This window comes from Acartia tonsa, chromosome 13 (genome assembly GCF_053477335.1).
Source record: "Acartia tonsa isolate MP-2025a chromosome 13, ASM5347733v1, whole genome shotgun sequence".
NCBI lineage: Eukaryota > Metazoa > Arthropoda > Copepoda > Calanoida > Acartiidae > Acartia > Acartia tonsa.
Window position 1 is genome coordinate 21658957 of NC_137272.1, and position 14941 is coordinate 21673897.

Genomic DNA, 14941 nt, shown 5'->3' on the forward strand with positions numbered 1-14941 from the left:
TGCAAGACCACCCAGTGCACAATAAAACCTAGCCTAACCTCACATAAAACACCCCCCCCCCCTCTTTTTTAAAATTTAATTTCAAATAACGTTGGGGGAGGTAAACTGCCAATTAGCTTTTTATATGGCTAAACAATTTTCTACCTCCGGTTTGTTCATTTTAAGAAGCTTCCAAAATACAGACATATACTTGATATCATCTTTGTCTGCTTTGTCACTCTCCTTTGTATCTTCAACTAAAATACAGACATATACTTGATATCATCTTTGTCTGCTTTGTCATTATCCTTTGTATCTTCAACTAAAATACACAAATATCATCATTGGGGGTGTATATCAATCTATTTTACACTATCTTCTATTATAAATCATGCCAACAAATTAAAAATAAACTACTGTACAAGCAGGGACATCCAAGGGGGGGGGGGGTTAAGTGGTGAATTCCCTACAATTTTTTTTTGTTTTTACCTCCCCCCCCCCCCAAATAAAAAAATACGTCCTTGCCTATGTGATATAGAGATTACCCCTAAACCCCCAAAATTTTAAATTTTAAATTTTTTGCTCCCCCCCCCCCCCTTCCCTCCAAATAAATAAGCTTGTGTACAAGCAAGGGTTATGTATTTGACTGTATTTCAAAAATGGTCAAGAAAATTTTAGGTCTATTGCTACTTATTACAAATTCTGTTCTTGTTACTTAACCTCTAGGGGGCTTAGTTCGCTTCGGGTTCTAAACCTCTCCAATCATTTTGAAACATAACTCCCCGTCCTGATTGCAGGTAAAGTGTTAATTTGCCATCTAGACAACCAACCCTTTGATTGCACGACCTTTTTCTTCAAAGTCCTAACTGTACATGGTAATGAAATGCGCCTGTCTTGGGCCAAGGCATTTTCCCCATATTCTAACTATTTATGTTATGCACCTTACATAGCATGCAGCGGTATGAACCATTTTTAACGTCATTAGCTATGTAGAGATTCTAACCTATCACCTTCACAACGATGAGCGGATGCACTACATGTTAAGGCACGGTCGCGGGTTTACTTTTTACTTGATAGTGGACAAAATAATGCCACGGTCGTAGCGATCATGCGTATTGCGTCATATTGGAAGGGTGACGCAAATTTCAGATCTCAGTTTTCGCTATTTGATTTACTATTTTTCTCTATAAGATAAAAACTATGTTTGCTAGATTATCTAATTCGCTGTAATATAAAGATAATTTTTTCTCAAATCGCCAAATCTGGGGTCTGAAATTTGCGTCACCCTTCCAACCTGACGCAAGATGCATAACCGCTACGACCGTGGCATTATTTTGTCTACTATATTTTTACTTACTATAAACTTGTTCAGATGTGATGCTAAGCTGTTGTTTAAACTTCTTCTCTATGTGTTGGTCATCTTTTGTATCAGCATCTAATGACAAAAACTTTTGATTATTTTTGAGTTATATTGATACAGAATACAGAAATAGTGAGGAAAAGAAAAATAAAGGGATATAGTCCCGTTCGTGGCAACGCCTCTTAAGGGGCGTTTCTTCGTATTTTTACAGTATCTTTTCTTCTATTTCTAGCCCCTGCGAAGCGCTCTATCCCTGCGGGGCAATCACCTAACCTATCAAAAGCCATTGTGAAAATATGACGAAACGCCCCTTAAGACTCGTTGCCACGAAACGGACTATGCACAAAAAGGGTGGCGGGATGAAAATAACCCTAAACAATATGCTTGAAAATTATTATTACATCTTATGGAACAAAATAAATATAATACAGTAGTCACTGATATTTCTTTCAACTTTGTATTATAAACAAATTAAGATTAGTTGCATCCTATAATTTCAAGTATGGCTTCGAAACTGATTACTATCCACTGGATTAAAATCGGTATTTGCTATACTGAAAAATAATGTATAGCATCGAATTACAGACAATGTCTCACTAACATTCAGATAAATATCATAATATCAGTACCAGTTTTGTTAGCCAGGGCATTCTGCATCTCAGGGCTGGCAAAATTGGTTTCAATCTTATACTTTTAATATCCCCTGAAAGCTGTCTATAATACGATGTAATAAATAACACTTATGGAAGTCTAAAATGCAAGGTAAAAAATAATATACGGCTAATATTGCAACTAACTACACAATGAAAATAAATATTTAAAGTGTTTGTTCCTGTCATCTGTTGCATAACCAGGTTGTAGTAGATCCCTTGCCTGTTGTCAAATTAACAAAATAAGCTACAAGACTCATAAAACTCATAAATATATTCAAGATAAATAAATGAAATTTTGGCCAAAGGACAGTCAAGTTTGAATTTAAAAGCCCTGCAGCATAGTTGCCCTGCTTTGTTTAATGTAAATAAATATGCTTAAATAGGAAAAATTAATCTGTAATTTACAACTAATAAATCAATATCATATTAAAAAACTTTTCTTTTGGAAGTACAAAAATGTAGGCAAAAACCATCGCAACTTTACTGATTACAAAATTGTAATATTAAAAGATTTATTGTCGATAATTGCCATTCAATTCTTTCATTGCTGAATTATGCTGTTGTAAGTATTTTTTGTCTTTTATTACTGACCATAATGTGGACATTATTATCCTTCTTTATTCATTGAAGCTATTTCTTTCCTTTTAAACAACTCGTCATGAGTACCATTTTCAACAATGCTTCCCTTCTCAAACACATAAATAATATCAGCATTACGAATTGTTGACAGCCTGGCAGTATAATAGTTTAAGAATAGAGGTGTAAAAAAAATTCATGTTTCTAAATGTGTTCCAATTTGTATCAAAAGAATTTGTAAATAAATTTAAAAATTGGGAGTACAGAATTACACCCTTCATTTTACACTCAAATGGCATTGACCCTAGCATAGTAGTTTATGCAATGTAAGAATTATAATAAAAATAAAATGCAGAATGTTTCATTTATTTTGGTTTTTGAAGAAAAAATGCTTAAAGATTTATAAAGTCAGAGTAATTTTTAAAAAAGAAAATAAGTTGTATAAGAAAATACTTCAAACTTATTAGTTCTGCTAAAAACAAGGTCACTGTATGTCCATCACAGATAACTTAAGCTATTCTTAAACATTTATTCCTATGAGCAACTATGACAGTTGTCCTGCCAGCCTGAACTTGGTCCAGAGCATCCTGCACAATCTTCTCACTTTCAACATCAAGAGCAGATGTGGCCTCATCAAGTAGCAGAATCTTCGGGTTTCTAATCAGGGCTCTGGCAATTGCTATCCTCTGCTTTTGTCCACCTTGAATTTAGAAACCAATAATTGTTAAAAATTTAGAATTTATCACGGCTTGTAAGCCATCTAAAAGAAAACCAATTATTCCAATGGATATAGAATGCATGGATTTTGTAACAGTTTCTATTAAAGTTCTCAGATATTGTTCAATATGTTCCTTTGTGGTCACGAGAGGAGATGGGGTAAATTCATAAGGGTATCATTATATTAGCCTGCTGGGAGAAACATTTTATCTTGGTATGCAAGAATCTCTGACAACAATAAAGTATTTTATTTCCATTATTGTTCCCAATATTGCAATCCATGCATTGAAAAATGTAGCATAAAGTATCTCATTTATTGTATAATTATTTATTGTCTAGAGGTGCTCATCAATAGTAACTTGTCTGTATGTAACAGTTAAATCCAGGGATATAAAGGTATAAGACAATGGCTGAAAACTTGATGTACATCCTCAATAATGATATGCAAATTTACCCCATCTGTAGATTAGTGGTTGAAACGTTTCTATACTCATCTTAATGAACAACCTAATCAAAATTCAATATAAGTCCCCAAAGTTGTTTAGAAAAACTCTGGGGACTAGTGTAATAAATATCACTATGTCCCCTCCCTCTCTGAGTTCAATCCCAACCAGGATCAGTTCTGTTGCTGTTACCTGACAATTGAGTACCAGCTTCTCCCACATCTGTGTTCAATTTTTTGGGAAGCTTTTGTATAAAGTCAGCTGCATTGGCCTCTCTCAGAGCAGCCCATATCTCATCTTCTGTTGCCTCAGGTTTAGCAAGCAGTATGTTCTCCTATGAAATGTTTATAATTTATAATTAATACCAAATCTTGAGTATTCTCCTTATTACTTTATATTACCTTGTAATTACTGGTAATGTCCAAAGTTAATTATATTAATTGAAGTAACACCCTTAAGGCAAAAAACTTCTTAATTGCAAAACTTTTTTATAGATGGGTGTTCCACAAATTGAGTTATCTCTATTCTAAATAGCTTTTAATTTCCTTAACTAGCTTAGCACAGCATCTATGTGAGCTGTAATTTAAAAGCTGACGATCTATTTAAATTGTTATTATGTGGTAGTCTCCCTCTCACTCACTTGGACAATGCTTCCCAATCATCTACATCCCCTTTTGATTGCCTACCCAATATCTATAATTTTGTGTATATAAACTATGATTCTGAAATATAATTTTAGTTCTGTATAAACCTTCAATCTGTAACCACTTGCAGTATCTTGCTGGATAGAATCACTAGGCTAGGGGCTCTTTCACCGGACTTCGCCAAATAGGGGCTTGAAACGCTTCACCCCTATTATAATTACTTGTCTAGTAATTTGACAGTAGATAGACCATCAAATACACAAACTGAAAGAGCTTTTGGATTGTTGACAAAGGTACATCTGAAAATTTAAAATTTTACCTTGATAGTAAGATCAAAAAGGGCAGGTTCTTGCCCCACTACTCCGACATTTGTACGCAGCCATTTTAGATTCAGGGACGTCATATCACAACCATCTAAAAGCCATAGTGATTTTTTTTCTCAGCGTTAAAGAAAATGAGTAAAAACCATTTTAACAAATGTTAGTTTAAGATTGCTTAAGAAAGGAGCCCTGAATGGACTAGAACCAAAAAGAAAGCATAAATTAACCTAGTAATACTGGTTTATGACCAAAAGTGTGTGTTTTATTATTGAGAGTAATTATTCCAATAGTCACAAAATGTTATTCTTGGGCTGGTGAAAAAGTTAGAGACAGTATGAATTTAATTCTAAAACAAAATTCTTTGAGACCGCGCTTAAAAGTGAGCAATTTAAAAACACGCTTATTTGAGTTATCCCTGTACAGTTTTGGCGCCAAAATTAAATTCACTATCCTATGAGTACATTTCCCATGTCAGGGTCGTAGAATCTCTGAATGAGCTGAATACACGTGGATTTGCCACAACCAGAGCTACCAACTAGTGCAACTGATTTTCCCCTAATTTAAGACAAATCCTTGAAATACTGTTTTAAAATATTATGTCCTATTATTGTATCTCATGAGAAAATTATTTAATCACATCCAATTAAAGTCTAAATTTCAAAAAGTGTTGAATTTCATATTTGTTCTTCGGTATGGGGTTATACGGGTGGATGGGAGAATCTTTGCTTTAGCCCACTGCAAGTTTCACTTTATTAAAAAAATGTAAGATCCAGGTAATAATATATCCATTAACAAAAATATTTTTCGAGTGTTAAGGATTGGTCCCTTGGAATTGTGAAGCTGAGGTTGTTTAAAATTTGAACATCAGGCCTTGAGGGATAACTGAAACTGACTCCTACATTATTCAAAGATATATAATAAATTTTACTTTGTCTGTTTGTCCGTTTGTCATTCTATCCCTAACGCTATGGGTGAAAAGTAATTTTATCGACTGCTACTTAATAAGACTGTTTATTTTTTTTGTTAAAGATATTCCAAAAAGAATCATTGTACAACTTACTTGGCCCGTCAATCTGTTACTCATGGTTTAAAACACATATATATTCATTTATGAAGGTTTTGTGATTTTCTATTATTTATTATTATATACTTCTCTCCATTTCTTCATCTTTTTAATAACCACTAAACATCTGCTCTTTAAATTACTTGGTCCGATTGTCCATCAATTCATTTTTAGCCTTGCAACTTATGGATGTTGTCATCCTTCTTTATTTGTCATCCTTTATGTGTTTGCTTTTTTCTTGCACAAACAATGCATAATGCGGTCCTACCCCAAACGTAGGAGTCCCAAACGTCGGAGTGGACAAACACAGGTGTCCCAAACGCAGGAGTCCCAAACGTCGGAGTGGACAAACGTAGGAGTGGGACAAACGTCGGAGTGGACAAACGTCGGAGTGGACAAACGTCGGAGTGGACAAACGTCGGAGTGGACATTGCTTAAGTAAAACCTAGGAGTGTCCGCTATTTTAATAATATGACAATTTTGAAATTTTTTATACCCCTGTCTACAAAATAATGACTATGGCCGCAGCGCTCGGCCCCCTGGCCTATAACCTAACCTAACTAAGAAACAAAACTGGACCAGGGTGGGGGGGGGGGTTGTATAAAAAAAATTCAAAATTGAAAAAAAATTCAAAATTGAAAAAAATTCAAAATCGAAAAAAAATCAAAATTGAAAAAAAAAATTTGGGTCTCCTGTGTTTGTCCACTCCGACGTTTGTCCCAAAAATCCTGCGTTTGTCAACTCTGACGTTTGTCCCACTCCGACGTTTGGGACTCCTGCGTTTGTCCACTCCGATGTTTTTCCACTCCTACGTTTGGGACTCCTACGATTGGCGTGGAACCCATAATGCATGTACCTTAAAACTATTGAAGCAACTTATACTTTTTTCAGCATTATCTTTAGAACTTTAGCTATTAAATAGTAATCTTGTAAGAAATCACAAAAAGATTGGGGTCAAAACTTTAATTGTCTAGTGTATTAATTTAAATTTAAAAATTATATCTTTATTCCTGAGAATTGAATGTCTCCCAGTAGTTGATTTGGTGTCGCCCCTAGTGTACTACTACCATCAATCTTGGGTACTCTAGATAATAGAATATATCAGCTATAGATTTCTATCTATCTATCTATATAGTAGTGATGGTATCACCCCTAGTGTACTACTACCATCAATCTTGGGTACTCTAGATAATAGGATATATATTTCTATCTATCTATCTATATAGTAGGGATGGTATCACCTCTAGTGTACTACTACCATCAATCTTGGGTACTCTAGATAATAGAATATATTTGCTATATATTTCTATCTATCTATCTATATAGTAGTGATGGTATCACCCCTAGTGTACTACTACCATCAATCTTTGGTACTCTAGATAATAGAATATATTAGCTATATATTTCTATCTATCTATCTATATAGTAGTGATGGTATCACCCCTAGTGAACTACTACCATCAATCTTGGGTACTCTAGATAATAGGATATATTAGCTCTATCTATCTATCTATCTATCTTATTTGTAAATCTGCTAGATGAAATGTATCAAGTTTACCTGTCAATGATCATGAAAATCTTTCCCGCAGCGGCTCTGGCAGTGTTGAAGGCCTCAACAAACATGGAGGACTGACCAATTTGCATACCTCCCTAGAATATATAAATTATATTTCTGCAGCTGCTCTTTAACTGGAGTGAGTTCTATACACCTATATTTCAACTAAGGTATTAAAAATGATAATTCATTAATCAAATAAACAATGATGAGGGCAATTTGTTATTGTTTTTTATAAGGGGAACTGCAGTTATAGTTACCACTAGGTCAGTGCCCCTCGCAGGAGCACAAAAAAGAATACCCCCCATCCTTATTTTCAATTTATTTTAAAACCAGGGAAAAGGGATATCAGTGTTTATCGGGCTCTTTGAGGGGAAGCAACATATAAACCTTCAAAGATTAAGAAACAAGGATTTCAAAGTAACTTATTTTTAGATATTTCCTTAAATATCAGGAATCTTAAAGCGATAAGACACTGTATAATATATAAATGTACAATGATCATTGATCATATACAAAATTTAAACTATCAGATGAACTAACCAAAGAAAATTTTATAAAAGTAATCAAAGTTTTTAAAGACAGTAAATCCGAGTGTCACAATTTGTTTACAACAATGGGTTCAATTTTTACTGCCAAATTTTAATGAAGCTTCTCTGATGTAAATTAGGAAGGGAGGGGACATTGAAATATTAATCTTACTGGTGCCCAAATTTAAAGAAAACACTTCTTCGCTGGACTAAAAACGTTGGGTACTTTTATTAAATTTTGATTAATTGGTTTAATCAATGATTTTAATCAAGATATCGGAGAATTTTGTTTATCGTCATGATATACATAAATCTATCGTTCATTGTCTTATCCTTTAAGCTCCCTGAATATATAAATGCTTGCCTGTAAAATACCAAACAAAGCAGTCGAAATTGTACCAGCGTCAAATCTAAATTAGAAGTAGTGTGGTATGCGGCAGCTCTGGACCATGCAGAAACCAAGACATTATAGTGATGCTACGCACCTAGTTAAATCCTGTTATTCTACAATTATGAAGCCACCTGAAAAGATGTCAGATAACGGTACTGATTTTATCTCTCAGTTGTCCTGCAAATGGAGGGAGGGGTGTTACCCCTCCCTCTCCCATCTTAAGCACCGGAACCTTCCCCTTCAACCACCAAGTTATCAGCACCACCTCAACCCTGAGGATAAAGGATCTAAACCTGCCCCCACACAGACTGTTGTTGTCACAAGTAATCATCAAACCTTCCCTCTTTAGTACCCAGACCTACCACTCAACCCCTCTATGCTTATCTACCTATTGTGCTGCTCCATGGGCTATCCTGCCTGCCCCAGACAGGGATAGCCATCTACCTAACCATTGCAATTATCTATGTTTTACTGTATGATTTATCTTTAACCATCTTTATTCCTAATCCATATGTATTTATATTATGGTTAACTGTATTCTTAATCCCCCCCACCCTTTCCAGGGATGGGGAATCATGATTGCCCAAACTGACTATTGTATATGTGTTATAATGCTTTTATGTTATGATCATTTATTCCTATCCATGTAGTTATTGTTTGTTGTATATAGCTTTAGTATCCTTTACCCCTTCAATAAAGTGACAACTGAAAAAGATGTTGATTCTTGTCTAGTGAATGCTAGAGAAGCGTAGCTTCTCTATAGTAAGGTGTCCACGTCTGTTCACACTGCCGTAGTCTTTATTCGAACTCTGGTGTCTGCCATTTACCCTAGGCGGATACCACAACTTTGGTGACAGCTGTGTGAGATTACGGCGAACCACAAGTGTAGAGCAGACGCGCATCTGAGGCTAAGGTACTCCCAGCAGTGAATCTGGCAAAACTGACGCAAGCAACCTGAATTACCCACCCTGGACAGCAAAGTTTAACTCTGCATCCGGCAGTTGTGGAAGCGAGACAGCGAAATTTGATGAATAACCGCGAGCAGCGCTGATATCTAACGGAGAATTGAGCGCCAAAAGGGCTGAAACAGGCCTGCGGACCGGCTGAAACAAGCCAAATAAGTGTAAACGGCTGAAAATAGGCCAATTTTACTGCAAGAGATAGCAGGATCCGAACCAGTGGCGCTAGCAGGACGGGACATTCCCTGCCGCCATCAGCTGGATTTGGATAAGCGGCGCTAGCAGGACGGGACATTCCCTGCCGCCGATAGGCTGAAACACGCCACATAGCTGCAAGCGGCGCTAGCAGGACGGGACATTCCCTGCCGCCGATAGGCTGAAACATGCCACATAGCTGCAAGCTGCGAGCTAACATACGAGTGTAGTGCACCAGAACAGAGAAAAACTACGTCAACTCCGAGTATCCTGAGAGGCTACAACGCAGCCACCCATCTAGAAAACAGATATTATATCACATTTTCAGGGATTACCACCCTAGTGTGATGGCCAAACAATAGATTTATGAGCAAAGCTTGGCAAACAAATTGTTGTGTTGTGATAAATCTAAGAATAGAACAGGCTTGGATTATTGTGTATTGTGATAACAGCTAAAAATAGAACAGAGTTGGTAAACAAATCTGTTATGCAATTGTGATAAGGACAGAAATAGAAGCTAGATGTAACATAATAAAGACCCTGATATACAATCAAAACAATCTCAAGCCCACAGCACAACAACAACAATACACCCCTTATTCCAAGGGAAGGGGAGGGGCCCCTCTCCATTGAAGGCAAATACAATCAGGGTGATATAATAGATAAACCTAGGATTAAGAAGAAAAGGCCCTATTACACCAGCACACAGTTACCCCCCTCCCTCACAGGGGGAACGGACGGAGTTACCCCCGTCCCCTCACGCGCTTCCCCCTTCCTACCCACACTAGACTAAGTCCGTCTGTAGTGTGGGGCTAGCGATCGGACACACAGAGCGCCATTCACGGATAGCGCAACAGAGTGCGGAAAATATCATAAATCCAACGGACGAAGCGGACCAATGAGAGAGCGAGTTGAGGGGTGAGAGCGCGTTTTCCCCGTGTGCGCGGATTTGACGGCGCGGAGGCGCGTTACAAGGACAGGAGATTCCACGCACACACACACACACACACACACCCACACAGGAGAGGGGCCATTCTATAGCATACATCAGAGATATTTTTTTAGGAGAAAAACTTGCAAGCTCCTCCCTCCCTGTCTACAGTGTGATAAGGAAAACTAAACCAGTTCCTTAAACCCGCTCAGACCCTCAACATCTTCCTAGCCTGCCAACCCTACTTCAAAGCTGAATGGTTAGTGAAACAAATATATGTATATATAAATACCCAAGTGATAAATAAGGTTGTTTTTTTTTGTATCATGGGTACAAGTAAGTGAATACTAACCTCACCAAACAACACTGGAAACTGATATGATAACTGAACGAAAGTACGCCCACCCTGTGGACATAGCCTGACTTGCTGCCCCACACTGGGCAGTGGTGGTGTGTACCTGGACCATCGACCTTCATAGTTGTGAACTATATACAGAGGAAGCGTGATTTTTTTTGAAGCAAGGAGGAAAAGCTAGCTAGCTCTGGGGATATTCCTATACACGTATATATATATATATATGGGCGTGTAGCCATGTATATATATAGATAACCTACCTATCCATATATCCACTAGCGGATACGCTCCTAGAGACATCTGTGATACCTAACATATTCCCTGTTACCTTTAAGCTAAGATCCGCTGGTTGCCACAGAAATCAAGAGCTATACTGGAAAGGAGAACAACTCAGGCTCAACAGTTAAACAAGACGCTGGCACCAACAGACCAACCCCCTACTACTTATCATGGGGGCGCGCCAGCCACAGAAACTCTTGAGCCAGGAGGACCGAGCCTACGGCTACGTGGACTACCACCCTAATTACACAGCTATAGTATTTATACTAGGGGTGAGCCGGCTCGAACCTCCTTGCGGTGCGGCTACTCTACTCTGCTCCTATATCTACAAGATACTGCTTCTGTTATTACTTTGGCCTACTGTGTCGAGTACAGTGAACATCAAACACATGCCAGGTCACAGACCCCTGGTCCCTGAGATGCCCTTGTCTGGAAGGGTGACTGAATGTCCGCTGCACAGCTCCTGTTCAGTTGGTGCTCAACGTACGAGAAATAGCAATACTGGACTGGGGGTTGCTGAACCTGTAGGTGTCCTCCTGGGGGTGTTGAACGATGCAACTGAGCCTAATGAGAAGGTGACAAGCTTCAGAGACTTAGTGGCCAGCCCCAAGATGGACACTACTACCAGAACTGAGACTTCAAAGGGGCCCAGCCCTAGGGCCAGTACCACCTGTTTCTGGGGTGGAAAGGTCCTCCCGGGCACTGGCCTCACCAATCTGGAGGATGGGGAGCTGTCCCAGGGGAATAGGCTCTTCACCCAGATGCCCGACGCGTACCTGGGGGTGGGGGAGCCGCCACCCAAGCCTCCCTGGGAGCCCCCAGGCATGGAACGACTGGGGACCGGCCTAAGGATGGGGACTGGTGACCTGCTGCAGTGGAAGACTTTACCCAGCACGGAGAGAGCAGGGTTGACCAGCAGCAGTGAGGCTGTTCCCCCACATTCCAAGACCAGATGCCGCTACTCTGTTGAACCACTGCACATGTCCCAGCCAAGTTCCCCCATGCTGCTGAAGATGGAGGCCCACCAGGATGCAGAGCTCCAACTAGGAAAGTCAATAAGAAGGCCACCCCTTGCCAAAACCAGAACCACCGCAGGGGCTCCCCACCAGCCGCTGACGGAGCCTGGCAGGGACGCAATACTAGCTGGCAACTCTGGCCCAACTCAGGTGGCTACCAACAGTCTGCTGACAGTCCGGAATACAGTTCAGGCTACCATCAGTATGGCATCGTCTGGGCCTTGCTGGTCCACCTGTGGGTACCTGTCCACACACTGGCCACAGGTACCCCCCAGAGATCATAGCCCCCTTTCCGACTGGCACCATCAACAGCCTTTGCTACCAACCACCTGGCATACCCAGAGGCAGGATCCCTCATGTGGAGAAGCACCTGCAGAAGCTAAGGCCGAGGCTGGCCTCGCCACCCAGGGGAGGAGAGCCGCTGTTGGATGGAAGGAACCTGTGTGTATGGGGAGGAGGCTGAATGTAACCAAGGAGCCACCACAAGCAGCCCAGCACCGCCTGACCCCTAGTAGGGGAGACCCTGTTTGTCAGCTGGTGCCCCAACTGGAGGAGGAGAGACCTGGCAGGTTGATACACCCTGGGGAAGCCGGCCTGATGGGACCCAGCTGGACGAAGGGGCGCTGCCGCTTCAACGGCCACACAGCCGCCAAGTGTAGAACCGGTTGGGACCGGGCAACGAAGAAACACCAGGCCGCCCAACAACCTGCATGCAACCAGTCTGCCACCCAGGTCCACCTGGAGGGAGATGCCCAGCCGTCACCCCAACTAGCTGCCGCCGCTGGGGCCGCGGCTACCCAGGAGTCTGTGTCTCAGATTGGGACCATGGTGGCCAGGATCAACGTGCTGGGAGGAGCGGCTGAACCCAACCGGGTTGGCCTGGACCTCAGCCGCAACCACAGGGGACCGGTGTCCGTAACCCCTGTCACCCCCAGCAAGAGCCGAGGGGCGCTACCCAGCGCCACCGGGACGGTGTACGGGGAGGCCCTGGCGGCCGCCGAGTGGGAGAGGCAAGAGGCGCTAGCCAGCGAGTCTGAGTCGATGTATGGGACGCCAACCGGCGTCGCCACCTGGAAGGAACGAGAGGTGCTTCCCTGCACCACCAAGCTGATGTCTGGGGCGACAACCGTCGCCGCCACCTGTGAAGACTGGGGGGTGCTATCCAGCGCCCCACGCTGGTGCCTGGGGCGACAACCGTCGCCGCCACCGAGAGACCTGGACCCCTGTGAAGACTGGGGGGTGCTATCCAGCGCCCCCACACTGGTGCCTGGGGCGACAACCGTCGCCGCCACCGAGCTACCTGGACCCCGGAATGAGCCCGCAGCCCCAGAGGAAGGGGTGACACCCGTCACCCCCAGCCAGCCAGAGCCCCCAGCCAGCAGGGAGAGTCCAGCTGTCCCTCACCTTCAACTGCATCCAGCTGTCTACCTCTCTCAACCAAGCCAGGGTAATTGTATTGCACTGGTGTACCAGGAAGTTTGGGCTGGGCCAAACTTGCCTGCGCCCCCTGCATCTGCCCCAGGAGCCAGGGTATCAGCCATTACCAGCCAAACTGAAGAAGCTTTGACCGCTGCCTGGGGAGTAACACAACTAGATGCGCCAAGTGCCGAGCCTAACCATAGAAGTAGAGGATCCCCAACAATTATGTCTACCCAAGATGGAGACAATGTGCCTGGACCCCTTCAGGCTAGGGGAGGAAATCCGGAGCCTTGTGCCTCCAGTCCACTAGCAGCAGTGTCCGTGGATGGGCCTGTCTCCCAGCCAACTAGAGCGGAGCCACCCTTGCAGATCCAAGACAGCCTCCGGCATAAAGGGTGGACTGTTACCTTTCCCTACCCCGCAGGTCGGATTGCCATGCACCACCCTGCCAATGTCCAGAATGAGCCTGAAGGAGGCAACGCTCCTACAGTATGGCAACCACCACCTGCCCGCGTTGACAGAGACCCTGGAAGCCGAATGAACCTGACCAGCCCCGAGGGTGAAGAAACTGCGCCTGCATCCAGTAGCCAGCCTGCCAGCAGCAAGGTGACCAACACGATGGAGACCACCAGCCCAGTGGAGAAACCTGCAGAGGTGTACACCAGGCGGCTGTTGGTCCAAGCCCCCTCATGTGCTGTGCCACCCCTGGAGGTTGCCAGGGTGGCCTCAGAGGTACACATCCAACGGCCAGAAGATCCAACAGGACCAGCTACTCCAGCAGATATAGCCGATTCCGTTAGACCTGGGGAGGGCTGGAGTCCACCACCGTCCAGCAACTGGTATCCTGGCGGACCCATTCCACAAGGACAACAAACTGAAGGCCGCAACCACTGTCGGAAGTCTGGCGGTGCAGACAACCCCTCCAGCCTTCCGAGGGGAGAGTTGTGGTATGCGGCAGCTCTGGACCATGCAGAAACCAAGACATTATAGTGATGCTACGCACCTAGTTAAATCCTGTTATTCTACAATTATGAAGCCACCTGAAAAGATGTCAGATAACGGTACTGATTTTATCTCTCAGTTGTCCTGCAAATGGAGGGAGGGGTGTTACCCCTCCCTCTCCCATCTTAAGCACCGGAACCTTCCCCTTCAACCACCAAGTTATCAGCACCACCTCAACCCTGAGGATAAAGGATCTAAACCTGCCCCCACACAGACTGTTGTTGTCACAAGTAATCATCAAACCTTCCCTCTTTAGTACCCAGACCTACCACTCAACCCCTCTATGCTTATCTACCTATTGTGCTGCTCCATGGGCTATCCTGCCTGCCCCAGACAGGGATAGCCATCTACCTAACCATTGCAATTATCTATGTTTTACTGTATGATTTATCTTTAACCATCTTTATTCCTAATCCATATGTATTTATATTATGGTTAACTGTATTCTTAATCCCCCCCACCCTTTCCAGGGATGGGGAATCATGATTGCCCAAACTGACTATTGTATATGTGTTATAATGCTTTTATGTTATGATCATTTATTCCTATCCATG

The 14941-nt window shown here is 42.3% G+C and overlaps 1 protein-coding gene across 1 annotated transcript in view; it reads right to left on the bottom strand.

Moving 5' to 3' along the window:
* LOC145335202 (ATP-dependent translocase ABCB1-like) overlaps positions 1-14941 on the bottom strand; it is a 44444-nt gene that overhangs the window by 17642 nt on the left and 11861 nt on the right. The window contains exons 13-23 of the mRNA XM_080180935.1: positions 8205-8250; positions 7314-7405; positions 6764-6839; positions 5516-5585; positions 5144-5245; positions 4692-4786; positions 3921-4062; positions 3095-3268; positions 2172-2222; positions 1337-1414; positions 145-236 (exon numbers count right to left, since the gene is read on the bottom strand). Coding sequence (XP_080037061.1) covers positions 145-236; positions 1337-1414; positions 2172-2222; positions 3095-3268; positions 3921-4062; positions 4692-4786; positions 5144-5245; positions 5516-5585; positions 6764-6839; positions 7314-7405; positions 8205-8250 — 1018 coding nt within the window. The remainder of the gene's footprint in view (positions 1-144; positions 237-1336; positions 1415-2171; positions 2223-3094; positions 3269-3920; positions 4063-4691; positions 4787-5143; positions 5246-5515; positions 5586-6763; positions 6840-7313; positions 7406-8204; positions 8251-14941) is intronic.